This window comes from Lactuca virosa, chromosome 8, assembly GCF_052849685.1.
Source record: "Lactuca virosa cultivar CGN04683 chromosome 8, Lactuca_virosa_CGN04683_v6, whole genome shotgun sequence".
Taxonomy (NCBI): domain Eukaryota; kingdom Viridiplantae; phylum Streptophyta; class Magnoliopsida; order Asterales; family Asteraceae; genus Lactuca; species Lactuca virosa.
Genome location: NC_136433.1, coordinates 115,104,151 through 115,120,161, shown reverse-complemented (window position 1 = coordinate 115,120,161; position 16,011 = coordinate 115,104,151). Strand labels below are relative to the sequence as shown.

The window sequence follows — 16,011 nt, the reverse complement described above, 5'->3', positions numbered from 1 at the left end:
ATTTCTCTATTGTGGAGGGTAGATAGATTTGCCCTTGACATTTTAGACAGATTATCCTTGATAAGAAAGCTCACTCAAGATATTAAACAATAGCATATTAGAATAATTTGTTGTTGTACAGAATCGTGTTACTCAGACATTTTGAATAAAAACCAAAAAAAAATTATGTTATGTGTGTCAATATGCGAACTTAACTTATTCAGACATTTCATCAAACACTTAATATGCGAACTTAAAAAGTACAAATTTCATCAACCAAACATGAAGTCATAGTAATTTTGATCAAGTATGTAGTTCGAAACAAAGCCGGAAGAAGAAGGATACATATACGAACCTAAATTAAATAGATATGAAGAATGATTGGCAGAAACGAAATACTTTTTATAGACTTGTATATGAAATCGTGAATGCAGTGGTTGATCTTCTTTTCTGGAAGAAGAAGGATAAATATATAATCCATTCTACTTCTTTGATTATCAATTATCACAGACATATTAACAAAAAATTGCTCTTCAATTGCAATTCAGATTTTTTTTTTTCAATTCCACTGCAACATATGCCACTATTCATCATCTCCTTCTCGTCCTTGGAACTAAAGCAAACAAATGCAGAAACAAAATTAAAATAAGATGTTTGGTACATACATGAACATGACTTAAAAAGTTAAAGTGATTGATACCCAAATTACAATAGAGTTTGATTCGATTTATCTGTGTATATTAACAATGGATACCTCAACTTATAAATCATTTGATTTCAGTTACGTTGATGAACATATGATCAGATTACTCCATGACACATGATTCAAATTTAATTTCTTCGTAGTTATTTCAATCAGATCAATTATTATCGCATTGAATCTTGAGTTTATATATTGAAATCGAAGCAAATCGAGGCGTGATTTGGGGAATTAACGGATGAGTAGATAGAGAGTTTTAAAAGCTGAAGGGTATATTAGGTAGTTTACTTAGAAATTTTGTAGCCGGAGAAGCTGCCATGTAGGAAAGCGAAGGATTGTTTTATTAAGATACGGGATATTCTTATTCTTATAAGTTAAAACAACGGTGGGTCTTTATCTTAGAACAGGATAAGATTCAAACAGCCGAGCACACAAGTGGCGCCAATAATCCTTACCTTTTCCCCAAATCCGTCAGAGGAGTCCCGTTCAGAACCCTAATTTCAACCGCCACAGCCACAAGTTCAAAACCCATCCCCTTCCTTTACCAACCCTTCGTTATCTGATACTACTGTCATGTTGATTGTTGATGCATATCTTCATCTTATCCGCAATTAAAATCTCTTCTTTATATCTTCTGCAATCATCTTCCCAATATAGAATTGAATAATATGAATACACACTTGAATCAACAGATGACACGTTGTACCTCGTCGTGACCGCCACTCTACTTTTATCTTCATCATCCTATCGTCCTCTTACCGACGTTTATGGCCACGTACAGTCAATTCCATTCAATTTAATCCACCATTAGTCTCCTACCAGCTTGTGTGCTTTCACACTTTTCAACTTTTTTTTTAATTTGAATTTGAATTTTCGCGTAGGACTTCTGAAAGCTGGTTAGAGAGTCATTTTTCATTCCAGGAGTCCGGAGATCTCATCAATTCTTCAGCTCTTTTTTTGTGGGTATATTGCAAGTTTTCTATATTGGATTTTTCATGGACCACGGTTTCATTTTTCTGATGATCTGGGGAGTAATTTACTTCACCAGTCGCCACGAGATGAGATTCTAGAAAATCGTGGTGGTTCTAGATCAGCTATCCATGATTAATTGCTGTGCATTCGATATCATTTCTGTCGGTTGCGACAGACTTCGATTTAGAAAAGATTCAAATCTGGGTTATCTGGGCTGTTAATAGAACACATATCAGTATAAAGTATTGTGCTTACAGGATGGATCATATAAGTAATGAGGCCAATGTTGATGCGTTCTCAATCGGACCTTCAACAACCCTTGGCCGGACTATTGCTTTCAAAGTTCTATTCTTCAAGTCAATCTCACACTTGAGGCATCATCTCTCTCACCTGCTTCTTCATTACTTTCGTTGCATCAGGGCATATGCTTCTTCCACCGTTATCCCTGTGATCTCATGGTTTCATCCACGCAACCCGCAAGGGATACTACTGATGGTAACACTAATGGCATTCTTACTTAAACGGTGCGCTAATGTCAAAACAAGGGCTGAGATTGCATACAGGAGGAAATTCTGGAGGAACATGATGAGGGCTGCAGTAACATATGAAGAATGGGCTCATGCTGCTAAGATGCTGGATAAAGAAACTCCTAGAACAAACGAATGCAATCTTTATGACGAAGAACTTGTGAGGAACAAACTTCAAGAACTCAAGCACCGTCGTGAAGAAGGTTGTCTTAGAGATATTGTATTTTACATGCGAGCTGACCTTGTCAGAAATCTTGGTAACATGTGCAATCCAGAGCTTCACAAGTGTAGACATCAAGTTCCAAAGCTTATAAAAGAATACATCGATGAAGTCTCGACACAATTGAGAATGGTTTGTGATTCTGATTGTGAGGAGATTCTTTTGGAGGAGAAACTTGCTTTCATGCATGAAACACGTCATGCTTTTGGAAGAACAGCTTTGCTTCTAAGTGGAGGTGCTTCTCTTGGAGCTTTTCATGTTGGTGTAGTGAAAACATTAGTAGAACACAAGCTTTTACCCAGAATAATTGCAGGGTCTAGCGTTGGATCCCTTATATGTGCTGTTGTTGCCACCAGGTCATGGCCAGAGCTTCAGAGTTTCTTTGAAGATTCACTGCATTCGTTGCAGTTTTTGGACCAAATGGGTGGAATTTTTAATATTTTTAAAAGGGTTATGACATTGGGAGCAGTTCATGACATTAGACGATTACAAGTTCTGTTAAGAAACTTGACAAATAATCTTACATTTCAAGAAGCTTATGACATGACAGGTCGTGTTCTTGGAATAACAGTATGTTCTCCAAGAAAACATGAACCTCCAAGATGTCTTAACTACCTGACTTCACCTCATGTAGTTATATGGAGTGCAGTTACTGCGTCTTGTGCTTTTCCTGGTCTCTTTGAAGCTCAAGAACTCATGGCAAAAGATAGAAGTGGAGAAATTGTTCCTTATCACCCCCCATTTCATTGGGGCCCTGAAGAAGCTAATGGCAGTACTACTCGCAGATGGAGAGATGGTAGCTTGGAGATGGATTTACCCATGATCCAGTTAAAAGAACTCTTCAATGTAAATCATTTCATTGTTAGTCAAGCGAATCCTCATATTTCTCCCCTATTGAGACTGAAAGAATGTGTGCGAGCTTATGGAGGCAACTTTGCTGCAAAGGTATGTTAATGTCATCAATTTGTTACTTCAAATAGACGTTTACAGTTTACAGTTCTAACAGTTTAACCCCCTGCAGCTTGCTCATCTAGTCGAAATGGAGGTGAAATACAGATGCAACCAAGTCTTGGAACTTGGTTTCCCCTTAGGAGGACTTGCAAAGCTATTTGCTCAAGAATGGGAGGGTGACGTCACCATTGTTATGCCTGCCACCTTAGCTCAGGTACATATTTGATATCTATAAAAAGTTTACATTTTGATACCTTAGACTTATGGGCTGTTTCCGTTTGATACCTTACATTGTTTATCTTTTACTTGATCCGGACAAAATACCCTTCACCTATATTTCTTTAATTTTTTCCTCCAAACACCCCTCCCCCCCCCCCCCCCCACACACACACACACACCCACACCCACACACACACATTAAAATTTAATGAGTATTGTGAAATTTGTTATTTGGAATGTAAGGGTAAATTGTCATTTGGTCTCATTCCGATGGTTTAACTTTCTTTATTCAAGTCTAGAAAGTTATGTCATGTGTATAGGTATAGTGACTGAATGTGTGATGTTGTCTGTCTACCTAAGCTCTGCTTCTTTTCTAGACTGAATAAACCGTCTGAATAACACTATAAGACAATTTTATCCTTGCATTCCGAATAAAAAATTCACAATTAAACCAGGTTCTTTTTTTGGCTTTAGCCCATCAAGACATTCTGTCCAGATCAAGTAAAAAAGAAACAGCCATGTATAGATGTGAAGATTAACTGATTAAGTGCTTAACCCATTAACCGTCTTAATTGTGTCATCCAGTACTCAAAGATCATACAAAACCTTTCTCACTTGGAGCTTCAGAAAGCTGCAAACCAAGGAAGAAGATGCACATGGGAGAAGCTTTCAGCCATTAAAGCCAATTGTGGTATCGAGCTTGTTCTTGATGAATGTGTTGCAATTCTAAACCACATGCGTAGACTTAAAAGAAGCGCAGAAAGAGCAGCTTCAGCTTCAGCTTCTCATCCCCGGTTTAATGCATCAAAAAGAATCCCTTCATGGAGTTGCATGGCACGTGAGAACTCAACAGGGTCACTAGAAGACCTTGCAGACATTGTTTCCCCTCTCCCCCATGGTGGCAGGAACTGGCGGCACCATGACGGAAGTGACAGCGAATCAGAGACTGCAGAGTTGAATACTTGGACAAGATCCGGTGGACCCTTGATGAGGACTGCTTCAGCTGATCAGTTTGTTGATTTTGTCCAGAACTTGGATTTTGATTCCAGAGTGAAGAACTTGAGGGTGATTCCACCGGAATTGGAATCGGATCAGAGGGATTTGAATAACAGAGTTCATAGAAGCATCATGGTGGCTGAAGGTGATCTTTTGCAGCCGGAGATGATGTGTAATGGGATTGTGTTTAATGTTGTGAAGAAAGGGGAGTTGACACCATCGAATAGGAGTCATCATGATTCTGAAAATAACAACTTACTGTCTGACTCGGTTGCTGAGTGTGTGCAAATGCAACCTGATTCTCCAGAGAAGGACATGATCGATGGTAGCTCTGCTTCTGAATGTGGTGATACTGAATCTGATATCTGTAATGAGCCTGTTAAAGACTGTCAACGCTTGTAGTTTTATTAAATTTAGTGACTATGCTATTGCTAATTTGGTTAATTTCTACATCACTTCAACTCTTTCGTTTGCCTTAATTTTTTTTAAGTAGAAATGAATCTGGCATTTGGCATAAGAGTGACCACCTGGTTTGTCTAGTTTTGCAATTTGATTTGACACCCTGATCATGTCTTCATCAACTACATAATCTTCGGACCTCATTTAGTTCATAAAAGTTTTGTCCTGTTTAATTCTATAACACATAAGAACACAAAATGTACAATCAATATGAGGATTTGCATCCATATGGAACCTTAATTTGCACAATGGAACACCGTTTCATTCAATTTGGGTAATTAATATGGACCATAATTTGCATTTGAACTCGCACAATGGAACCCTGTTTCAACATTCAAATTGGGTAATCAATGTGAGGATTTTGCTTCTACTCTCAAAGACGGACACATAAAGGGTGGTTAATCGTGTGAAAGAAGTGGAGAATTCACAATATTGTCATCCCAATTTCTTAAAAAATAAGGGTGATGTCTACAATTGTGCCAACTATATAGGTATTATTGTATTAAGTTATTTAGTCATACCATAAATCTATGAGAGCATACTTTAGAGATCAACGATGGAGGCAATCCACCTCTCTCTTAGATGCCTAATAGAGAAATATATAGTGATAAAACATATGGTGTTTATTGAACATGAAAATACATATGTGGACTGTGATTCAATTTGGAGGACCTTGGAATATGTACAGTTAGTCTATGACATGTGTCTAGTTCTCGGTAGAGATTGGGTTATATCTCTAAACCCATATCATGTATCTTCGCATTGATCTTGGACGAGATACAAGATAGGGTGCATTGGCGTATGTTTATTACCAATGACATTGTGTTGGTGACATAGTCTAGAACAATTATGCTGGTCGGATTTTTTGCCACCAGGCACCAACGCTGATGGGGACGCAAGACTGCCTTGGTGGACGCTTGACCAGGTACATATCGGATTACTCAACTAGTGTATATTTGTCTATAAATATTGGTTTTTTTGTTTGATTGGGCAAGTATATTTCTCTATGAATATATTGTTTTTTCATTGGTTGATAAGGGAACACGATTTGCGTTCATGGATACTCATATTATACGATAGTGTTGAAACCTATGAATGAATAGATTGACAAAAGAATTTAAGGATTCTAAAAAGTGGCTCTACAAAATTCTGGGAATGATAGATTATTAGGTTAACAAGAGGATTGACCTAATCCCCACTAACATATTCAAGCTCGCGGTTAAGAAGGTTGTTAGTGTATCTCAGTAGCCTGCCCCCCCTAGGAGATTATGGGGAGTTTTGTACATGCTCAAGTTTTTGGTTAGTAATAATAAATCATTGATCATAGATCTAGTGTACTGCCAAGATAGTCGGTAGGCTGTTTTGTAAATAATGGAAACAATTTATTGGGGGCTCTTATAATAATAAGACATAAACATTTTGTTTTTGTTATTTATTTGTGGAATATTTAGTGAAAAAATTCAAATGATGGTTATATTGTTTCTGAAAATTATAAACGATACGATAAGAAGAAATAGACATAAACATTTCGATCCTAGTCTCTGACAGTAATTTTATTACTTTGCACTTGAAGAAGTAAAATTTGCTTATCTAAACATCAAAACCAATCGTTATAATGTTGGATTGTACAAAACTCATATCCAAATGCACCGTTGACCATCTCCTTCAAGAATATGTCATTTAACAGAGTTAACAAATAACAACTGTTTATTTGTCATTTATTTCAAAATAGTATTATATAGTTTTACTAATTTTTAATCAAAGAGAAGAGTAGTCATTTATAAAAAATTAAAAATAACACATAACGAGATAAGTTCCAAAGTATCCATCATTTTCAACAATAATCAGTCGGAACCATGTGCGGAACGCGGATTATGAGAGAGGCCATATCGAGCGCCTAACTGTGGACCCCACAAGCCAACTCACGTCTCATCATTTAACAAATCTTAACCGTCAGATCAAACCAAGTCACGTCATCCCATCCGTCCCTCTCCTCATTATCATCAATCGAGTGGGTACCGCGCACCATGCCATCACTTCCATGAATTTAATTTAGATTTTAGAGACTCGACACACGGTAAATTATGAGACGCGTTTGCCTGTTTGATTGTTGAACCTTGACTATTGGTTAGGTTAGTTCGGGTTCGAACCTCAGGCTCGGATGTACCCGAACCTCCGGATGCATTTGCTATAAATACCACCACGCTTCGATCAGACTGCTACGAAATTGTCTGGATCGTAGAGTTTTACTTTCAGATATTTTTGCTCCAAATCTTTAAAGGTATAATCGCTGTTACTTTGACTCGCTCGAATTTGAATCTTTCATCATATATTTGAGTCTATTCAAATTAAAACTAATTTGGAAATTGTTCCAAGGTTCCATAGTATGTGTTTATTTTTGGAACTGATTGAGTTGGAGAATCAACGGACTTTGATCTTCGATCATCAAGGTCACCTTAATTCTATATGCTTGACTTTTAAGTAGAATCATGGATTATGACCTAAAATTTTGATCATAGAACGTGAGATCTACTTTGACTTTACAGTTTTTGCCACGAAAATGATTTTAAAGTTGATTTAGACTATTTGGTTGACGGTTGACCAATTGACTTGGAATATTATCGGATTTTGATCTTCGTTCATAAAGTTTATTCAAATGTCTTCTGTTTGATAGACTTGATCTTTGTAATGATCGATTGATCAATACCTGAGATTATTTATTTACTTTTTTTTCTGTCTCGAAACCCATCATTAAATGATTTGGACTATTTGGTTGACTGATTGACATGGAAAATCGTCGGATTTTGGTCTTCGATTGTTGAAGTTTGTACTTGTAATGTTTGTTACGTTAAGTGATTTGTTACCACTTTACTGTGTATGAAATCTAATTTCATTTCGGTTCACTGATTGACCCGGTTTATTCAACTTATGCGTTTTTCATTTACCAGGTAACTTCCTATATATTCGTGAAATCGTTGTGGGTGAAAAAAACTTCATTGGAAAGTAGAAATGGCATTGGTTTCACAACGACGATCTACACTTAACCCAGATGCGCCATTGTTCGTCCCTGCTGCTGTTCGTCAGGTGGAGGATTTCTCCCCAGAATGGTGGCAACTGGTGACGACTTCAACTTGGTTTCATGACTACTGGCTCAGCCAACAGCAGGGTGAAGATGGTTTCTTTGGAAACACATACACACCAGATGCTTACGATAGCAGTGACATTGCTGATATGCTTCCTGATTCCATTGACACCGATGAAGACATATTATCCATGGAAGCACAATACGAGCAGTTCCTCCTTTCTTCTGAAATGGAAACAGCAAACGCATTTTCCCCAAATGCTTACAAGCAAATGCCCATAAATAGTAAGTATGGATGCATACACACACTTAGACAATTATCATGCAGACAATGTCACTACTTTTGGTTCTAACATCTAACCTGTGTTTATAATTAGGTTTGGAAGCAGAAGCCAAGTATCCAAGAAAAGGCAGTGAAGTCGCTTAGGCCAACAATCACAGTGAATGTAATTAGTTTTCCAGGTTTCTCTGGCCTTGCTTAATTAATTAGCTTTTTCAGTTCTGCATGTATACATATATATTCACAAAAACTGTAGTAGGTAGTTGTCTTGTATGTTTATTGTAAGTTTCTGTATAGAGCAAGGTTTTAATGCTCTTTGTATCTCTACCACCTAGCCTTGTTCATACTCATATATGCTGTTTCAACTAGCCAGGGAAACTAAATGGAGAAGAAGTAATTCAAGAGTCTGTTTTCTCCCTTTTTTTTTTTTGTCATGGAAGTGGTTTGGTTTTGGTTGGTTTAATTTCTACGCATACAAAGATAGGTATCATAAGTCATAAGTTTTTCTTCAAATTAGTAAAATGATAAAAATTAACTAAAGTGGAAATTTGTGAACACTTATCCAAGGTGTATTTGAGATTCATAAAACCTCCTGAATCCGTTTATTTGAAAATGTTAACCTACAATTTTAACTATATGATTAATGGATAAAAAAATTTGAGAGAATTTGATATATGCCCTTCTTAAACATTAAAATATCATATTTGTCCAACTTAATTTTTTAATATTATATTTATCCTTTATAAACCTTTAAAATATCATATTTGCCTAAATCTTTTTTTACAATGTTTTTAATAGTTTATAATCATTTTTATATCTTAGAGCTATTATAATAATTAAAAATTTTAACCATATTATCGTATGTCTATAATAATTGTACGTCTACTTTTAAATTGTTGAAATGTTGCTCTCTTGACAAACAAAAGGCTTCATCTTCAGCCCTTTGCCCCTCTCCGCTTAATGTATGCATTGATTGCTTAGATTTTGTTGTTGAATACTTTCATTTTGTACATAGAGGATATTTTAGATATTAACATTGATATTTTGATGTTCAAGAGGAACATATATGATATTTTGATATTTAAGGACATATATGATATTTTGATGTTTAAGAAGAGTATATATGATATTTTAAAATTTTATGAAGGGTTACAGATAAAGACATTATAGCATTAACTATTTACAGTTTTGGAAATATATCAAATAGATGTGAAAATTTTATTCTTGAATGGTGAATTAGATGAATAAATTTAATTGAATGAAAAGGCTCCAAAACAATGAAACTAGAAGTTTGATAATACATTTTCATAAAATGAATTTAGAATAAATAAGTGTGATAAATGTGTTTATGCCAAGCTGTACAAGAATGTCTATGTTATTATATGCTTATATATATGGACGACATGCTTATTATGAGAATTTCGTTAGATATCATCAACCAAACCAAGAAAATGTTACAATCCTCTTTTAATATTAAGGATATCAGAGTTATCATATGCTTATATATGAACGACATGCTTATTATGGGAATTTTGTTAGCTGTCATCAATCAAACCAAGAAAATGTTACAATCCTCTTTTGATATGGATATCAAGATAGCCAATGTAATTATTGGTGTAAAATTTAGTAGAACCTTTAAGGTTATACTCTTACATAATCCCATCATATATGAAAGGTCCTTAGAAAGTTTGGACATGACAAACCGGTTGTTACCCCATTTGATCATTCTTGTCATCTTAAGAAAAAATTAGGTGATAGTGTAGCTTAGCTAGAGTATACTCAAGTTATTGGAAGTTTGATGTATATAAAGAATTGCACAATACCATATTTGGCATATAGTGTGAGCAGATTGAGTCGATCCTCTCACAATCTCGGGAAAGATCATTGGTATGCTTTAGTTAGGGTTCTTAAACACTTGAAATATACAATGAACTATGGGTTGCATTGCCATTACACAAAATATCCTCGTGTGATAGAAGGATATTGTTATGCAAGCTGGATTTCAAACACTTCTGAAAGTAAGTCCACTAGTGGCTATTTATTCATACTTAATGGAGTTGTTGTTTCTTGGAAATCATTTACGCAAGCTATGTATACCCATTCTACTATGGAAGCAAAATTTGTAGCTATAAACAAAGTTGTTGAAGAAATTTAGTAGCTTAAAAGCTTCTTATAAGGTATTCCTATATGGCCTAAGCTTGTCGCTCTCATTTGGATTCATAGTGATTGTGTGACTACTCTAACAAGAGCACAAATCACAATGACAAGTCTAGAGATATCAAGGATAAACATAAAACAACAAGAGACTTACTAAAAATGGAATTATTTATATAGAGTCGGAAGAAAATATAGTTTATCTTTTGACAAAATCCCTCAATAAAGAGCAAGTTATCTTCACAACATAGAAAAATAAGCTTAAAGTCAACACAACAATCACCATGCGGTGGAAACCAAGCAACATTGGTGATCCATGGTCTAGGTTCACTAGGCAAATTAGTTTGGGAAAAATCGAAGCAACACAAACACACATGTATGCTTACTCATAGGATATTTAATAGTGTGTTTTATGTTGATGATTCAGGGATGAATGTTTATTCTTAATAATGTAAGTAGTTTTTGTAGTGGAATACTACTAAATATTCTTTATTGGCATTATCTATGTGAGCTCATATTTTTTTAGAGTTGATAAAGTTCTTCAACACAATGGTAAGAATGGACCTATATTTAGATGTGATGTGTGGTAGTTTTTGTCTAGCCTTAATACAAAAAGTGGTTAGTTCGTGACTTTAGTTCAATGCCCACAAATTAGATCCGATTAGTATTCATTATGAAATATTCAAGTTTATACATTTTTCAAATACATGTCATATTTTGCCTTCCTGGTTTAAATATCAAAATTCTCTTAATTTTTTTCTTGTTTCAATTTGGGGTATTATTTTGTTTGAATAGAAAATATATGTTATTGTTGTAACTTTGTCCCATATAAGAAGGAAATAGAACTTTTAGTGGCTTATAAGCTTGTCAATAAACTATATAAAAATTGATTAAGTAAGAGACAAAAGCATTTAAGTTGAGACGGTGGTGTTAGGTTAGCCAATTAGGCATGGATTAGGCCTGGGTTAATACACATTTAATGGACAATGATAGAACCTTGAGCCTTAGGCTCTTCTTAAATCTGAAATTAATTTTGTTAATTAATTAAACATACGTTAATTAGACTAGTGGATGTGGTGTCACACTTGCCACTGTCCACGTAGGCACCACATCACACTTGCCACACTTTAGCTAAAATTTGTCATTTGTTAGGCACGGGTTGCCACACTTGTCATGCTACCTTTTTTTTTACTATACAAAATAAATATTTCAAACATAGCATTTTTAAAAAACTAAAAATTCATTAAACTTAAAATAAAAACATAGAAATTCAAAAATACAACAAACATACCCAAAAAAAAAATAGAATTTAAAATAAAAAACATAGAAACTAAAACCAAACCTAGATAGACCTAAAGGACATCTTCATCGGAAAATTGACCTTCCAAATCGTCGACCGGTTCCGCGTTAAGATCGATGTTCCAAATATGTTTCGTCAAGTCCCTACGAAGAACATGATGCGTCTCAATATCATGAACTATTTCCCTCCTTGACATGTACTCCGCGCTTCCAACCTCAAAAGCTTGTGTCGGTGGAACAATCTCGTTTTCGTTATACTCACATATTGCATTTCTTTTTCTTCGAGATTCATATTATGCAATATGATACAAGTATACATCACCTCACTCATTTTCTTCTCCTCCATATAAGGTGCGGGATATTTAAAAATATGCCAACGTTTTTTCAAAGCTCCAAATGCTCATTCAACATCCTTTCTCGCATTCTCTTGAACTCTCTTAAACTTCAATCTTTTGTGATCATTTGGACAAGACAATGACTTCACAAAACAAGCACGCTCCGGATAGATCTCATCCACAAGATAATACTCGTTCCTATACGATGTTCCAGCTACTTGAAAGGATGAGTCGGGTGCAGTCTCGTTATACATGTCGTCAAGTAACGGTGACATGTTAAGAACATTAATGTCATTGAGGGAGCCAACTGAGCCAAAGAATACATGCCATATCCACATATCATGTGAGGCCACCGCTTCAATTATAATGGTTGGATAACCATGATTGCCTCGGGTGTATTGCCCTTTATGGCCCTTTATGGGCATTCGGACAACAACCCCATGCCATGTGGAGGCAATCTAGGCTTCCCAACATTCCAAGAAAGTCATGCACATTTGAGTAATGAGCATACAATTCAGGGGCGGATCCCTTTTGGGGCTAGGAGGGGCCATGGCCCCGCTGTTTTTTTGCCATCTAATACCTAAAAAATAAATAAATTAGTTGTTATAATGTTGGCCTTCATGATTTTTAGGTAAAAACTACAGTTGGCCCGTCAGTTCAGTAGATTAAATTTGAAATCATTAATTTAAGAATAGAAATATATTTGCCCTCATAAATATCAGAAAAATAAAATCGTCAACAACAATCGGTTATAATTAAAGAGATAAAATAGGAAGAAAATTAGGAGGAGAGAAGTTGCAGAAATTAGAAAAAGATAACATTATTGTCGAATGATCAATGAGTGAAGGAAATATCTTCAAAATTTTAAAAGAAAACTAAGAGAGATACAAGGAAGAAGAGAAACATCCTTTTCCACAGCAGAAGTGATGCTAGCAGCCGGAGAGCAACGACTCTGCCCTATTCTATCGCCTTGCTTCACCACCCACCATTGTTGGGACTGTATGGATTCTTCTTCTCCATTAGTGGTTATATTCCTTTTGCTTTTGAGGATTAGATTTGTGTTGTTTATATTTATTTGCTTTAGAATGGCTATGTTTTGATGAATACGCAATGTCAAATTAAAGTTACTATAATGTCAAATTAGAGTTGGTATGACCTTAGGCTTTAGACCTTTCATGACTTCTCTGTTATATGTTTATTATATATTTTTTTAATATATTAAAGTTACTGCAATGTCATATTAGATATGTTTATTATATTTTTTTTAATATATTAAAGTTACTGCAATGTCATATTAGAGTTGGTAAGACCTTAGGCTTTAGACCTTCCATAACTTCTCTGTTATATGTTTATTATACTTTTTTTTATATATTAATGGTTTTTTTAGAAATAGTAAAATTATTTATGTCTAGGTCTAAGTCTATCAAAGTGCATCATACAAATCAATTGCTAGTTTCATTCAAGAACGAGGATTTGTACCAAAAGAACAGGCTTTCTACCCCTTCTAGCGAGTTATTAGCATCTGGGAGTTCTAGCGACTGACTTGCCCGCATCTCTTGCCTTAAAGGTTTCACTGCTCTAACTAAGGTATCCCGCTTGTTATACCTTTTTATTTTTTACTTAACTTTGTCATTTGTATTTCATTATTTAATTAGTTTTCAGTAGCAACTTTTTATTATAAGGGTAACATTTTATTCAAGTATTCAAGTGTAATTTAATTGCCTTCCTTTTCTTATTTATATTACCATGGTTATATGTATTGATTCATAGTAAGATTTAAAGCTATATAAACGGTTTATTATATATATATATATATATATATATATATATATATATATATATATATATATATATATATATTAGGATTCGGCCCCCTTCTTCTACTGCTTGTGTTTCGTCCCTGATACAATTGTTGGATGTCACTACAAGTAGGTTTGTGTAGATATCGTGGACCATATAATCTCATGACATACTTGCAAAAGTTGTGAAGGCTAGTTCGTGTAGTACGTCTGGACATCCTAAGGTTCTCCTCTAGTGCATCGGGGCAAGTGTCATACATTAATTGACGAAGTGCAGCGGTGCATTTTTGTATAGGAGTAAAGCCAACTGTAGTTTTAGCATCTCGACGTTGTTGAAAAAATGGACACGCTGTCATGACGTCGTTGACGATAGGCAAAAACAGAGATTGATACATACGGAACTGGCGACGAAAATAATATCTTTTAAACGTGGTCTCATCCACAGAGTAATCTTGCATGAGTCGTTCATTAGCCACCTCACGAAATCTTTGTATGTATCTTCTCTTCCTTCGGCGAGCATTCTTTGCATTTTCTTGTTGTAGTTGATCGATCATCTTTTCCGCCTCCGCCTCCTATGGTCATTTCAAGCAAGGCATCAAACATGCCCGATGAAGATGACGAAGACGACATTTTGAGAAAATGTATATGAGTTGTAAATTAATTTTGATGAGTGAAAATGGTTAAGGGTTGTAGTATTTATAGGAGTTTTTTTTAAAATAAAAAAATAATAATAAAATGGAAGTAGTCGTTGCCAGCCACCCCATTGGTCCACTCAACATAGTCAAACTCGGCATTTACTCACCGAGATACCGAGTCGGGCTCGGCAAGCCGAGGGGTCGGCCCGGTGTGCGCCGAACTCGCCGAGCTCCTCACCAAGCCCATACCGTCCAAGCCTTAGGATTTTAACTAAATGGCAGGTAATTTTGGTTTTGACAGTTATTGTTAGTTTGACAATTTATAACTATTATATTGAAAGCCTATGTAAACCCGATCAATTGATAGATTCGGGTTGTAATTTGACAACTAATCTACTTTAAGAAATGAAAATCTTTTTGCCACATGTCACAGTCTTATTGGTTTGGCCACATGTCATTTTTAGGTTTTTTTCAATTAAATTTTTTTCACATGACATTTTGTGGTTTTTTCCATTTTATTAAATTTCATATAATATTTAAATGTAATAATGGCAATAAATGTAATAATAAATGCAGGGTAAGGTTCAATAGAGAATCATAATTAACCAAGGAACCAATCGTGAGCGTTGGAAATCATAACGATCAACGGCTAAGGAAATAGATGTACACTTTTATATTGGACGTACACACACCGGATTATACCAAAAAATCCACCCTTTACAAAAAAAACTCACCACTTTTTTTCGTTTAAAATTTTTTTTAGGCCATGTTTTTTATCGAAAAAAAAAACCGAATATACCGTTGTTCACAATTTTTCGTTCTCTTTCCATAGAGATCCATGATGATATATAAAAAACGAAGTTTTTTTTTCGAAAAAAACTCACTTCAGTTTCTTTGATGAAAAAATTTAAGGTCTATTTTTTTATAGAAAAAAAATTAATAAATATATCAAAATTCATATTTTTTGTACTTTTTAAACATAGATTCATAAAAATAAACTTAAATATTGAAAAAACTAAGAAAATTAAGTGAGTTTTTTTCGAAAAAAAAAATTCGTTTTTTATATATCATCATGGATCTCTATGGAAAGATGACGAAAAATCGTGAACAACGGTATATTCGGTTTTTTTTTTCGATAAACAACTTGGCCTAAAAAAAAATTTAAATGAAAAAAAGGAAATGGGTTTTGTTATAATCCGGTACATTTGCGTCCATTATAAAATTTACAACTCTTCCTTTTGCCGTTGATCGCTTTAAATTCCGACGTTTTGGATTGGTTCCTTGGTTCCTTGATTAATAATGGTTCTCTATTGAACTTTTCCCTAATAAATGCATATCAATATCATTAATTGACATTTCTTCTAATTCAAAATTTCTAAATTAAAGTCTTATTAGTTTCCTTTA

At 34.8% G+C, this 16,011-nt stretch overlaps 2 protein-coding genes across 3 annotated transcripts; both read left to right on the top strand.

The window, feature by feature from the left end:
• Positions 1–1,090: 1,090 nt before the first annotated feature.
• SDP1-LIKE (sugar-dependent 1-like protein) lies at positions 1,091–5,008 on the top strand. Of its 2 annotated transcripts, XM_079064621.1 has the most exons (4): positions 1,091–1,454; positions 1,561–3,343; positions 3,420–3,563; positions 4,154–5,008. In XM_079064621.1, exons 2-4 carry the CDS (start codon positions 1,910–1,912, stop codon positions 4,964–4,966), a joined length of 2,391 nt encoding a protein of 796 aa, XP_078920747.1. In that variant the 5' UTR covers positions 1,091–1,454; positions 1,561–1,909; the 3' UTR covers positions 4,967–5,008. The 2 variants fall into 2 exon arrangements, with proteins under 2 accessions (XP_078920747.1, XP_078920745.1); XM_079064619.1 differs by having other exon boundaries at positions 1,091–3,343.
• A 2,161-nt stretch (positions 5,009–7,169) lies between these two features.
• Positions 7,170–8,792, top strand: ERD15 (dehydration-induced protein (ERD15)). Its single transcript, XM_079066815.1, has 3 exons — positions 7,170–7,304; positions 7,972–8,390; positions 8,483–8,792. The coding sequence occupies exons 2-3, from the start codon at positions 8,033–8,035 to the stop codon at positions 8,530–8,532; spliced, it is 408 nt and encodes a 135-aa protein (XP_078922941.1). The 5' UTR covers positions 7,170–7,304; positions 7,972–8,032; the 3' UTR covers positions 8,533–8,792.
• Positions 8,793–16,011: the final 7,219 nt, after the last annotated feature.